This window comes from Somniosus microcephalus, chromosome 15 (assembly GCF_052327205.1).
Source record: "Somniosus microcephalus isolate GS21.2 chromosome 15, FLI_Smic_1.0, whole genome shotgun sequence".
Lineage (NCBI taxonomy): Eukaryota > Metazoa > Chordata > Chondrichthyes > Squaliformes > Somniosidae > Somniosus > Somniosus microcephalus.
In genome coordinates, this window is record NC_141001.1 from 48335295 (window position 1) to 48350067 (window position 14773).

The 14773-nt window shown below is 44.8% G+C and overlaps 1 protein-coding gene across 1 annotated transcript in view; it reads right to left on the reverse strand.

Moving 5' to 3' along the window:
• LOC147106716 (glycogen [starch] synthase, muscle-like) overlaps positions 1-14773 on the reverse strand; it is a 129094-nt gene that overhangs the window by 81133 nt on the left and 33188 nt on the right. Inside the window, exons 4-7 of the mRNA XM_086007772.1 lie at positions 8794-8979; positions 5604-5748; positions 3629-3746; positions 915-1035 (exon numbers count right to left, since the gene is read on the reverse strand). Coding sequence (XP_085863898.1) covers positions 915-1035; positions 3629-3746; positions 5604-5748; positions 8794-8979 — 570 coding nt within the window. The remainder of the gene's footprint in view (positions 1-914; positions 1036-3628; positions 3747-5603; positions 5749-8793; positions 8980-14773) is intronic.

Sequence of the window (14773 nt, forward strand, 5' to 3'; positions counted from 1 at the left end):
GCAACTGTCTGAAGCTGAGCCAGACCGTTCGCAACCTTGGGTGTGTTTGACCCCGAGATGAGCTTCCGACCACTTATCTGCTCCATCACCAAGACTGCCTACTTCCACCTCCGTAATAGTGCCCAACTCCGACCCTGCCTCAGCTCATCTGCTGCTGAAACCATCATCCATGCCTTTGTTATCTGTAGACTCGACTATTCCAATGCTCTCCTGGCCAGCCTCCCATCTTCCTGTGCTCATCCAAAACTCTGCTGCCCGTATCTCAACTCACACCAAATCACCCCTGAGCTTGCTGGCCTACACCGGCACCCGGTCCAACAACGCCTCACTTTTAAAATCTTCATCCAGGTTTTCAAATCCCTCCTTGGCCTTACCCCTCCCTATCTCTGTAACCTCCTCCAGCTCTTCGAGATCTCTGCGTTCCTCCAATTCTGGCAGCTTGCGCATCCCTGATTTTAATCGCTCCACCATTGGCAGCCATGCTTTCAGCTACCTTGGCCCTAAGCTCTGGAATTCCCGCCCTAAACCCCTCTGTCTCTCTACCTCTCCTCCTTTAAGATGGTCCTCTTTGGCCAAGCTTTTGGTCATCTGTCCTGATGTGGCTTGGTGTCAAATCTTTATTGACAGCGCTCTTAAGCGCCTTGGGACGTTTTGCTACGTTAAAGGCGTTACATAAATGCAAGTTATTGTTGTTTGGTTCAGCAGCGGATCTGTGAGCACTGTACAACTTCTGTTGGGTATCTACCATCACGAAAACTTGATAGCAGGGTAGGACAGGTATTGTGGGATACGATATTGCCAAGACACTGGGATCGGCCAGATGGAACACGTTTCCCTGGTTCCAGACTCACACCTGTCAACAAGCAATCCAGACTGGAAACAAAGGACGATCCAAAATGGTTTCAGCCTCTCACCTTGAGCAGATAATTTAGACGAGCCAGAGCTTCTAGAAATACGTCAGCACCCTTGTTTGAGAACTCGTACCTCCCCGCGATGAAAATGAACAGGGTCTTATCTAGGTCAAAGTTCAGACATCTGGAGAAAAAAGTATAACAGATTTTTAATGTACGACACGCTGATTAAAACAGTATAGAGGGGGCTGGAAGCACCGACATTTCACTTCTGGCACCTGGGTTCAACTCCAGCCCAAACTGACAGGAAGAAAGTCTTCTTTGTCTGCGGGCAGTATTAGTTTGGGGATAAGGATAACGATAACGATAATACCAGAGATAGAAAATTACAGTTATGAAGAGAGGCTTTAGATATGAAATTATTTTGATTAGAACAGAAAACACTATGGTAAGAATAGTGTTGTTTAAAATTCAGAAAGATTCTGAGAGCGAATAGAGAAGGACTACTTTCTGTAATTGGGGAGTTAGTGACAAGAGCTCATCAATTTAAAATTGTAACCAAGATAGTTAGGAGAGAGGCAAGAAGTTATTGGAGCTTGGAGTGCTTTGCTGCACAGGGTGGTTGAGACAGAGACCATTCTATCGATTAAGAGAAGAGCAGCGAAAGATACAGGGCTACAGAGAGAAAGCAGGGCAGTCGGATTAATTTTGGATTGCTCTAGCAATGAGCTAGCATAGACACAATGGGGGCGGTTTTAACCCACCCCACCCAGCAGGAATGGGGAGGCTGCAGTTAATAGGGCCTCCGAAAACTTCCCGTCATGTTCCCACCCACCATCACTTTACCTACACCCTTTGTTTAGGCAGCAAGTCGCCCACCTCATTATTAAATACACATCGAGGTCCTATCTTGTCATTGGGATCCTGATGGCATGTTAACCATTGGCTGAGTAGGTTGCCCAGCCTTGGCTGTCCAGCTCAGTAAAACCTGTCAGAGATGAGATGGAGGGCCTAAAAAGTAAGCGTTAAATAATGTTTTTTGTTGGGCCAGCTCCTTCGGGCCCCGGAAGGGGGACTTCAAGTTAGCTCCTGTGATTTCCCACACAGCGAGTTCCTGATCTTGGATTAGAGGAAAACGCGGGTGGTGTAGGAGGAGGGAATCCCCGCACTTCTTTGAAGGGAGAAAAGCAACAATTGCAACACTTGGTCACCTGAGGCCGCACCTGTGCCACACTCGCTGTGGAATGTTTCACCTCATAATACCACCGCCCTCAGTGTTCCCCGTGACCAATACACCAAAGGGAAAAAGATGCATGTTGCCGCTCACCGATATTTACAGCACCTTTACCACAGTACAGAATGAGCGTACGTGTGACTTGGTCATATACGGTCCCCTCCAAATAACAGTCTCGGCAACAGTGGAGGAAGCAGCATGCACTTATGTGTCAATGAGGGAAGGGGCTGTAGCGCTGCCATATAATGCCCATACTGGAACCATACCAGCTAAGAACACTCCGATATAAAACGCCAGCTTAGATCATTGAGAGACCAGAAAGCTACAGTTCCATGTGTTCCAATGTTAATTTTTAACATCTATTCTAGAAAGGGTTCTTGGGCCATGTTGTTCCGTGGTCACATTGAGTTAACGTTCCTCTGCCACTGACGTATACCAACACTGACAGTAAGGGGTCTATTAAACTATTTCAATTTGGCGCAGAACGCATTTGGGAGTGTGTACTCCTGAAGTGTGATACAGCGCTGGCCGGCAGAAGTGAAGTAAGCACAACGCAATTATTAAAAAACAGATCACATCCCCAGATTGCAAAGAATTTACACTATTGGAGAGTTTTGCTTGGCTGAGGACACAGTGCCAACCATTTCAGAAGAGGAGGATGGTAGTTGCTACCAAGCAATGCTTTGATAAAAGACCCATATTTTCAGCCTATCTCAGCAGGTTTTCAAAAGGGAAAATCAGAAGTAAGTGACGATTTGCACTGCCTCCCACACACAGGTTAACCTGTGTTACACCCACATGGGTAAAATATTATGGGGTTGAGTTTCCGCTCGTTTCCGCCAGTAATATCAATGCAATCCGGGTGGAATCGGCCGAACCAGCGCAAAAGATCGGGGAATTGTAAACGTAAGCGAGTTGTGACCAAAACACTGATTCAAGAATCAGGCCCCGCCCCCCAAGTCAAAATTGTGAGATTCCGCCGAATGCGCTGGTTCGGGAAGGCTCTTCAAATAGGTGCACAGGCATTAGGAGGCAGGTTTTTTAAAAAAAAATCAAAAAATAGTTAATTTACTAAGAAACTGACTAGTGTACACCAATGAAACTATTAAATGGTTCAGTATAGTTTTTTTTTAAACCTCATTTTCAGTGATTTTAAATCAGGTTACTCACAGGTGGAGGACTGGACACATTAAAAATGCTTATTTTTGGTGATAAACCCATTTTCAGCCGTATTAACAAAACCGCATCATGTTAGCACTCTTAAATATATCAAGGAACACCCTTTAATGGAAAGAAAAAAAATGTTTACGTTGTAATACCCTGGTTCATGGACGATTTAACTTTTGGGATTATGCAAATAAATTTTAGAGGAAACTTGAATTGTAACCGAACCAGCGCAATGTCGAGCACACTTTGGGCACAATTTCCCGATTGCGGCCAAAGCCGAAACTACCCACATTTCTCAGGTGAACCCACTAGAACAATAAATGATACCAGTACCCCGCCTCACACTGTGTCCCATGTTTGTTAGCTTTGAACTTACCCGTAGAAGTGCCCTCGGACAAACTCCTGGATGTGACTTTTACTGCGCGCGTGCAGATTCTGGAATTCGTGCATAGCGGAGAACTTCTTTATGTTGAGTCCATTGGGAGTGACCACATCTGAGTAACAACAGAAAAAACAATTTTAAAACATACGCATAGAAAAGTAAGACCAGCATAAAGCTCAAGTTGGGTTAGACAACACTGTTGTACCAGTGCAACTGACTGACTTGCTATGTGTTTCCAGCATCTGCAGCATTTTTATTTCCACGTGACTAGTCCAATGCTGCTATGGTGGTCCAACAGTACCAGAGCTTGAGCAACACATTTATTGCCTGTGCAACACTGCCCGTGCTTGTAAGACAAAGTCGCAGCCTTTACAATAATGTTCGTGACCATACAACACCACAACAGCTTAGAAGACAATGCCACAGCCTCTTTGGTGCTATTTTTAGATTTAGAACCCCGCCAGTGCTTATAAACATTGCTCTGGCCTTTGCGACACTGCTAGTGGTTGGACTGCTTGGCCAACATCCAGTACTGGATGAGCAGAAATTTCCTCCAACTAAATAGTGGGAAGACCGAAGCCATTGTCCTCGGTCCCCGCCACAAACGCCGTTCCCTAATCACTGACTCCATCCCTCTCCCCGGCAACTGTCTGAGGCTGAACTAGACTGTTCGCAACCTTGGTGTCGAATTTGACCACGAGATGAGCTGCCAACCACATATCCGCGCCATTACTTCCACCTCTGTAACATCGCCCAACTCTGCCCCTGCCTCAGCTCATCTTCCGCCGACGCTCTCATCCAGGCCTTTGTCACCTCTAGACTTGACTATTCCAATGCTCTCCTGGCCAACCTCCCATCTTCCACCCGACATAAACTTGAGCTCATCCAAAACTCTGCCCGTATCCCAACTCACACCAAGTCCCCTTCACCCATGTGCTCACACCAAGTCCCCTTCACCCATGTGCTCACACCAAGTCCCCTTCACCCATGTGCTCACACCAAGTCCCCTTCACCCATGTGCTCACACCAAGTCCCCTTCACCCATGTGCTCACACCAAGTCCCCTTCACCCACGTGCTCACAGACCTACATTGGCTCCCAGTTGAGCAACACCTCGATTTTAAATTTCTCATCCTTGTTTTCAAATCCCTCTATGGCCTCGCCCCTCCCTATCTCTGAAATCTCCTCCAGCCCTACAACCCTCCGAGATCTCTGCGCTCATCCAATTCTGGCTTCTTGCGCATCCCCAATTTTAATCGCTCCACCGTGGCGGCCGTGCCTTCAGCTGCCAAGGCCCTAAGCTCTGGAATTCCATTCCTAAACCTCTCCGCCTCTCTTTCCTCCTTTATGATGCTCCTTAAAAACCTACCTCTTCTACCCTATTAACTCCTTATGTGGCTCGGTGTCAAATTTTGTTTGATAATCGCTCCTGTGAAGTGCCTCGGGATGTTTTACTCCATTAAAAGGCAAGTTGTTGTTGTAGTGCAATATTGCCAGTGCTTGCATGATACTGAATCAGCTCGAGGTGCAGCTTTTGTGTTTAAGCTCTGTCCATAAAACAGGAACAAATGATCTTAACATGGTTTTAAGCCAAAGGAAATTCTCCTTTGTGCCTAACCCAGCTGAAGGTCCAGGATTTCAATCCCTGGCTTGTGCTGAGTTAGCTGATCTTAGCTATAATGGTGGTAGGGCACTACAATTAAACTCACTGGCCAATGACTGGGTAGAAGAAAATTCAGCCAAGAAAACTATCCAGTGACCAGTGCTGGGACGTGTCAGTGTAATGACTTCAGGTGAGGACAGGTACAGGGCTCACAGCTCCAATTCCCCACTAATGCTGAGTAACCTGTCCAATTGCACAAATGGGTAACACCGCTCTCCTGGACAAGATGCTGGAGGGCTGCATATCCACTTTAGGAGCGATGTGGGGAAAAATCTATTAAAGACAGGAGTGACTCAGGTGAACTCACCGGGTTTGCGTTTCAACAGATGCTCAGCCTCCATGGCGGTTATCTCCGATACTGTGGTGAACACATGCGCGCAGTGAACAGCGGCTCGCTCCATACAGTACCGATGGTAAATCTGCCTCATACCCGCCTCTTTGTCAACATCAAACTGTTTCAAGAGAGGAAACAAACTATGACCTAACTATATAGTTATCAGTTTAGATAAAAAGAAAACCATAAACCAAGAAAACCTGAAATACAAACAGAAAATAATGGACAGACGATGAAGGACAGGAAAAGACCAGCTGGTTCATTGAGCTTGACCCATCCAGACATAGTTCAACCTACCTGAACCGTCAAACCCTCCTCTACCCGAACCGTCAAACCCTCCCCTACCTGAACCGTCAAACCCTCCCCTACCTGAACCGTCAAACTCTCTCCTACCTGAACCGTCAAACCCTCCCCTACCTGAACCGTCAAACCCTCCCCTACCTGAACCGTCAAACCCTCCTCTACCTGAACCGTCAAACCCTCCCCTACCTGAACCGTCAAACCCTCCTCTACCTGAACCGTCAAACCCTCCTCTACCTGAACCGTCAAACCCTCCTCTACCTGAACCGTCAAACCCTCCCCTACCTGAACCGTCAAACCCTCCCCTACCTGAACCGTCAAACCCTCCCCTACCTGAACCGTCAAACCCTCCCCTACCTGAACCGTCAAACCCTCCCCTACCTGAACCGTCAAACCCTCCCCTACCTGAACCGTCAAACCCTCCCCTACCTGAACCGTCAAACCCTCCCCTACCTGAACCGTCAAACCCTCCCCTACCTGAACCGTCAAACCCTCCCCTACCTGAACCGTCAAACCCTCCCCTACCTGAACCGTCAAACTCTCTCCTACCTGAACCGTCAAACCCTCCCCTACCTGAACCGTCAAACTCACTCCTACCTGAACCGTCAAACCCTCCCCTACCTGAACCGTCAAACCCTCCCCTACCTGAACCGTCAAACCCTCCCCTACCTGAGCCGTCAAACCCTCCCCTACCTGAACCGTCAAACCCTCCCCTACCTGAACCGTCAAACCCTCCTCCACCTGAACCGTCAAACCCTCCCCTACCTGAACCGTCAAACCCTCCCCTACCTGAACCGTCAAACTCTCTCCTACCTGAACCGTCAAACCCTCCCCTACCTGAACCGTCAAACCCTCCCCTACCTGAACCGTCAAACTCTCTCCTACCTGAACCGTCAAACCCTCCCCTACCTGAACCGTCAAACCCTCCCCTACCTGAACCGTCAAACCCTCCCCTACCTGAACCGTCAAACCCTCCCCTACCTGAACCGTCAAACCCTCCCCTACCTGAACCGTCAAACCCTCCCCTACCTGAACCGTCAAACCCTCCCCTACCTGAACCGTCAAACCCTCCCCTACCTGAACCGTCAAACTCTCCCCTACCTGAACCGTCAGACCCTATCCTACCTGCACCATCACCTGCAATCTTCCTAAAACGGACATACCCAGCATTCAAAACCCCTCCCATTCTCTTTGAACCTCTCACCATGTTCTGGAGCCAACAATGTATAAGAGGGATAAAGACAGTCAAATCCATGTGCAGTGGTGAAGAGAAACTGGAGGTTGAAATGCTTAAACAGGTTAATAGCTTATCAAAATGTTCTTGGACATATGGGGGTAATTTTCCTCCTCAGGTGTAGTAAATCAGTTCTAATTTGGATTGCCAGATTTAAGACCCACCCTGAATCCCAAGTGTTGCTGCCACTCAATGTTCCAGTCTGACCTCATTTGCATAATTATTCACAACCCCAGGTGCAAACTCAGGTTAGTCTAGGGGATGACACAACTGGTAGGAGAGGAAAACTGTGTGCAAATCAAAATAAATTAACAACTGCTTTATGCTCTTCAGTCAGTTCATTTCCATGGTCAAGATTTTCCCTGAATCCTGACACAGCTTTGAGTTCAATTAAAGGAAAGTTTCGGAGAGCATTAACAAGGCATCTCAACCTTTGCCAGGACTGAAGGGACAGGGGATTAAGAGGCTAGGTTGAAGGGGTTTACGTACAGAAATCATGGAAGGTGGCAGCACAAGTTGATAAAGCTGTTAAAGAAAGCGTATGGGAGGATCCTTGGCTTTATTAATTGAGGCGTGAAGTACAAAAGCAAGGAAGTTATGCTAAACCTTTATAAATCACTGGATAGGCCTCAGTTGGAGTATTGTGTCCAATTCTGGGCATCACACTTAAGGAAGGATGTCAAGGCCTTGGAGAGGGTGCAGAGGAGATTTACAAGGATGGAACCAAGGATGAGGGACTTCAGTCACGTGGAGGGACTAGAGAAGCTGGGATTGTTCTCCTTAAAGCAGAGAAGGTTAAGGGGAGATTTGATTGAGTAAATAAGGAGAAACTGTTTCCAGTAATGGGCGGGGGGTATAACGGGTGGGGGCATAGAATGGGCGGAGGGATATAACAGCAGCCTGAAACGATACCACCCATTTTGCACTACTGCCCAAGACCAATTTCGACCCCAGTGTTTTGCCACATGGAAATTCATTCATTTTTCTATGCAAGTTAAAATCTTTTTAAGAAATATCAATGAAACAATTCGGGCTTAACTTCTAGATATAGACGCTACATTTTTGTAACTCGGAGGAGGAGCAAAGCCAGAGTTTTCATGCTCTGTGACTCACTGTCAATCTCTTTGGCTCCACAGCAGGATTGTGACTGCCCTGGCTGACCAGAAGAGGTCCTCCTGTTTCTCCGCGATAGAATCGTCAAGGACTTCCATGGTGCAGAGTAAAAAAAAGCCTTGTGGAATTTGATGCTGAGGAACCCCTAAAAAAATTCTCCACGTTCCAAATGAACATTTCTGCTGGACCTTTTGTGTATTTCCAGTATTTCAGGTTTGTGCTTCAGGTTTCCAGTATTTGCGATTCTTTTTCTCCCTTTTTATTATTATGACCCTGGTAGATAAAATGGCCTTTTCTCATCCTATGATTATTTATATAATGCTAATTTGTCTCAGATGGATTTACAGCCAAGTTCCAGAGGTGGAACATACATTGCTTCTGCTTAGAACATTAAGTTCTAAGTCAGCAAAAGTAGCCGTAACCTTTCACTTGTGTCATTAATAAGCTATACACTTTGACAATCTTATCAGCACAGGCAGCACAGAAAAGGCACGGGTACTGCAAAGATGCACTTACGTTTTTCAGGCTATTGTAAAAATCAACATTCCCAGCACAGAGGTAGCGTCCTAACAATGTTGCATGAGTTGTAAAAGTTGTTGCCACAGGTAGTTTTCGAATGCGAGACATAACAAGGCCAATCCCCGAAAGCCATTCGTGGAAGTGGGCGAGGACAAAGGTCTCAGCCTCACACTGGGCTGTAAACTAGAAAAGAAAGTTTGTTTTAACCATAAAGACCAACATTTATTTTATTGAAACAAAATACGCTATCAAAATTCAATTCCCCAGACTGATTACTCTGAACAGACACCTCCATAACAAATAACAACCATAGCAGGAGATTAAAGAGAGTAAAACTGCTGATGAGAGTTAAAGTACTCTCCGGCATAATTTGCAGAACTACTAAATATTTCTGATGGAAGAAAAACTTTCACCAGCTGCTATTGTCAGTTTCTGTGCTTTCAACGTGTTATCAATCTGTCAGACTCTCTCAATACGCAGGTTCTTCCTAAAAAGGATCAAAACAAAATTTATAATGGCCCGTAATTTGCGGTCAGTGGTGAAGCAAAGGCATTCGCCACTAGGCCCGAAGTAAGCTTCACACAAAGATCTCGTGATCTCTGTGGCGAGAAGTTCAGCTTTTCCGACGCGCAGTTGAAATCAACGTAGTATAATGGGAATCCCATAGTGCGAGCTTCTGTGACGTCAACAAGCTGTCTAAGCAGCCAATCACAATGCAGAATTCTCACAGACAGGGAGCCAGGAAATAGAAAGCACTAATAATCAACCACTTGTTAAAAAATTTACAGGGAGCTAAATAAAGATTGGGTCATACACATTGGGTTAACGTAGAAGCTGAAATATTATGAATAAACTTTAAAAAAAAAAAATTTTTTAATTAATTTTAAAATCCAATAATTGCTAACTTAATGGAAAAATGTGACATTCTACCAATATCAAATTAGTTTTTCAGGGCCAGAATGGTTGTTTTTCAGTAGTTATTACTCAGATTGCTGTTAAAAACCCAGTTACACTTCATTTGAATGGGTCCAACTTTTTATGGCGTTTCTAACAGCGATATTTGTTCGGAAAAGGGGAAGTTTCAGTGATTGCCGGCTCTGTTGGGGGGAGGGGGGGGGGGTGCGGGGTCCACAGCACAGCCTGTGGAGGAGCAGTGAGTGACAGACCGTAACTTCAGGATTTCCGCGTTAGGCTGCTCGTGCACTATTTCCTGAAGTTGTGGTTAGTTTCAAAGGTGAAATGATGGCAAACACTGCCAGTTCACCATCATTAGGACTGCAAGTTCCGGACCATTGTAAATTGAGGGGAAAACAGTCATCTTTGTTTAGTCTGAGCTTGTTGATTTTCAGTATATTTATCCTGCATGCTCAGCATTTTATTTCCAAAGGTGATCTACTTGTCCTCTACTGAAGTTTTGAAAAACCTCTCCAATGTATTTGCTTTAGTTGTTCCCTCATTTTATTGAATTTATCAATTTTAAAGCTTTATTCCATATATTTACCAACTCTGATTCTGAACCATGTGGAATTTCCCAGTTTATTTTTTTAAAATTTGTTGATGGCATGGGCAAGGCCACTATTGGCCATCCATAGTTGCTCGGAGAAGGTGGTGGTGAGGCCTTCCTCTTGAATCGCTGCAGTCCTTTTAGTGATGCTGCTCCTACAATGTTAGTTAAGTAATTCTAGGATATTGACTCAAGAGAGATACTGTACATGGCCAAATCAGGATGGTGTGTGACTTGCAGAGAAATGTTTAGGTGATGGTGTTGCCACAACTTTGCTGCTCTTGTCCTTCTCGGTGGTAGAGGTCAGAGTTAAAGGGAGGTGCTGTTGAAGTAATCTTACTGAATTGCCGCAATGCCCCCTGTAGGTCGTATAGACTGCGGCCATAGTGATGGAAAGGATGGATATGGAGTCTGGTGGCAGGGGCACTGATCAAACAAACTGCTCTGTAAATGGATCGTGTTGAAGTTATTGAACGTTGCTGCAGCTGCACCCATCCAGGCGACTGGTTAGAATGAGTCACACTCCTGACGTGAGCCTTGTAGATGGTGGAGAGGCTTTGAAGGGTCAGGAGGTCAGCCACTTGTTTCACAGAGTACCCAGCCTCTGCTCTGTTCTAGCAGCCACGGTGTTGATATGGCTAGTTCAGTTAACCTTCTGGTCAATGGCAACCCTCAAGATATTGATGGTGCAGGACAAGGCAATAGTGGTACTATTGAAGGGCATGGTAGATGGCTGGTCTTGCTCTTAGTCGAGATGGCTATTACTTGGCACTTAAATGGTGTGAATGTTATCTGCCACAGGCCACGTCAGCCCAAGCTTGGATGTAGGCTGGCATGGGCTGTTTCGTTATCATTGAGTTATGAATGGAACAAAACGCTCTGGAATCATCAGCGAACAGCGCCATTTCTTTTTGATAGAAATGCGGCCACTGATGAAGCAGCTAAACACGGTTTAGATAAGGACCCTTCTTTCAGGAACTACTCCAGTGATATCCTGTGGCTGTGATGATTGGCCTCTGTCAACCACAATCATGTGTGTGTCAGGTATGACTGGACAGTTTTCCATTCATCTTTGTTTTGCACGGGTTCCTTGCCATACTCAACTCAAATGCTGCCTTGATTTAAAACTATGCTAATGTTCCTGAGCCCAGAATTTGGGACAAGATAAAGGCGAATCTATGGGGCGGGTTGTTGCTCTGCACCAACCCAGATCCATCCTCAGAAACCCTCCAGAGGAATTTCTGGACTCTTGTACTGAAAGTACTATGGTTACTGAGAAAACAGGATGGTGGCAGAAAATATTTTCAAAAAATATTCAGAATTATATTATTGGTAACCTATTTTTTTTATTGGTAGTTGCTTACCCATTTATGATTGGGAATTTTTGAACTTCATGATTGGCAATTTATTTTTCTGCTTAAATATATTTATATCTGTTAAATATAGAATTTACAATAAAAGAAACAGAAATTGTGCAACAGGAACTAGAATTTCAACATGAGCCAGTCCAAACAGCAGTTAGCTCACGACAATGCTGAACCCCAGAACAAGGAAGCAGAACTGCCAGTGACCACAACAGATACTGAAAGGGAAGTAGAAATTAAGCAATTAGAAACAATGCACAATCAAGAGATTCACCAAATGGCAGAGATAGTGGCACAGGATTGTACACAACAAATAGGCCAAGAAGTCTCAAGGGACACTGCCAAGCTAAACAAATAGCTCAGACAATGCAGCTGATCATTAAAAATACGGAGGAAGATGGGATTTACTTTTACATCAGAAATTAAGGAGTCCATGGCCCCCACACCTCTATCACAAGGGAGACAATCCAAGATGACCAATGGTGATTACGTATCATAACCTATGTTGGCGAATTTGATGGGAAGACTACAATCACTAAGGGAATGGGCACCACTCCAACTGAGCCCACTGTGACTTTTGCACCCCCACCGTCAGGCACCTGTGAGCTATACTACCAAGCCAGGACTGATGAACTTAATCAGTGGTCTCCAGCTCTTACCAGGGACAGCCACTTCCTTACCTGTGGTGCTAATCAGGCCAACCTTTTGCAATACCCAGCGACTATGGGCAGCAACTGGCAATAGCAAACCCATCTGGAAACCAACCACTTTGCGAGAGCAGCCTCCATAGCACTTTTACAATTATGATTGCTTACTAGACTAACCACCTAAAAGGGAAAAACCCAAGAACTTTTTATGAGACACTGAAGCACACACATTTGCTGCAAGGGTGATAATCCAACCAGAGGATAAAATGTGCAGTTTGCCCGAGTGTTTTGTCATAACCTGTTACCCAAGATACAGGAAAAGATCTCTTCCATATAGAGAAGAGTACATCCAGTTATGTAGTCATGGAAATAGCCCAAGACTTCTAGGTGGCCAACAGCCACCATAAGAGTGTTTTCAACTTGAATCACAGAAATCCACCCATGAACGTGTATTCTGTTTCCACCACACAGGTCCCTTTATGGATAGAGGGGGGTGCTACACTGAAATAAACAATTAGAAATACTAATCAAAACAAAGATTCCCAGTCGCAAGAGCAGGACAGTATTACTCATGATAGAAGTTTTACTCGGCAGAACTATAGGAGACATCAGGCCTACTGGAGTAGGAATTCCTGTAAGCATGTCCGTAGGTCCCAGAGAAACACTAATGATGGTCCACAACAGTTCCAAATTCTAGTCCCTGAAAGGGACAGAAACAGTATCAGAACCAACAACCAACCCACTCCGATAGGGACGCTTCAAAATTATTAGAGAAGCGGTAAAGTTAATGATAGAGAAAATAGCAAAGATAAACAAAAATAGAGACATTACAACAAAATCAGACTATGAAGAGAGGTGTCATCTTGGCAGATTATGTCATCCTTGGATGACTCTCTCACGTTGAGTTATGACTAGACCCAAAGGGTCCAGGGTCTGCCATAAAGCTAAACTAAAAGATCCGACTGACTATTAATCCATTTATATCCCTAACAAATTAATGTTGCCAATCTGACCCATCTACAACTCTTGGGTAGGTATTACACCAGAACTTGGACCCACAGCTGAATTGCAGTATTCAACTGTATCCTTTTCTGGTACAAAATCCAGAATAATTATGTACTAATTATCATAGAATCATAGAATGGTTACAGCATGGAAGGCGGCCATTCGGCCCGTGCCGACTCTCAGCTAGTCCCACTCCCCTGCCCTTTCCCTGTAGCCCTGCAAATTTTTTTCTTTCAGATACTTATCCAACTCCCTTTTGAAAGATAAGATTGAGTCTGCCTCCATCACCCGCTCAGGCAGTGCATTACAGATCTTAACCACTCGCTGCGTAAAAAAGGTTTTTCTTACGTTGCCTTTGGTTCTTTTGTCAATCACCTTAAATCTGGGTCCTCTGGTTCTCGACCCTTCTGCAAATGGGAACAGTTTCTCTCCATCTACTCTGTCCAAGAAAACCTTGGATTCAACTAACAGTCCTACCAAGGTAAAATATTTCAAGAAATAAAGGATGAAATAATTTTCTTCAAAAACAGAAGATTTAACTGAAACTACAATCTTTTGACAGGAATCAAAAGAATCACAAGTCATTGAAGATTTAAAAGGTGTACCTAACATATTGATGCTCTGATGATGAGATCCACTGACAAAGGATAGTTCAAGTGTTAGGCTGTAAAGAAAATTCTCAGTAGTTGTGAAACTGTAATAAATAATAACTTTAGTGATTCTGCAACCTAGAAAGGGCAGGTTACCTTTTACGTTTTAAACTTTTCATTTATAACTTCAGGAGAACTGATGTATACAGTTGGAATTGACCTTCAATAACAATCCCCTAGCATGTGACAATGGTCCAAATTCAATTCAGAACACTTCAGCTGTTGAATAAATAGCTGAGATTTCCACAGTAATTCCCTACAGTAAAAGTGTGTAAACAAGTCAGTGAGTTAATTGAGGTAAAATTACCTAATCGCTTGGTTCCACAATAAATCGTAGACTGAATTTTCAGTTTTTTTTTTCCCCCCAGAGTCATAGTTCTGTGAAATCTACTCACTAAAGCAGAGTGGCTAAGAAAGAATTACTAATTCCCTAATCTGACGTGATGAAGGGATAGATAGCTACTTATTGGGCCCGATAATAACTCAGAGGTGGGTTCTGAGCAGGCGGTGGGTGATAGCAGGCACGAATCCCAGAAGAGGTTTGGGCCCGTCGGAATGTCTGAGTTCAACATGGGGATCTAATTATCATTTTACTTCTGGGTTTTGCGTCTCCAATGTGTGTCAGCGGGCATGATGCGCACCCGCATGACGCGATCTCAGCGGATTGGAAGGTCGCAAATGTAACACCTCTATCCAAGAAAGGAGGGAGAGAAAACAGGGAACAACAGGCCAGTTAGCCTGACATCAGTCGTCGGGAAAATGCTGTTAAGGAAGTGGTATCAGGGCACTTAGAAAATCATAACATGA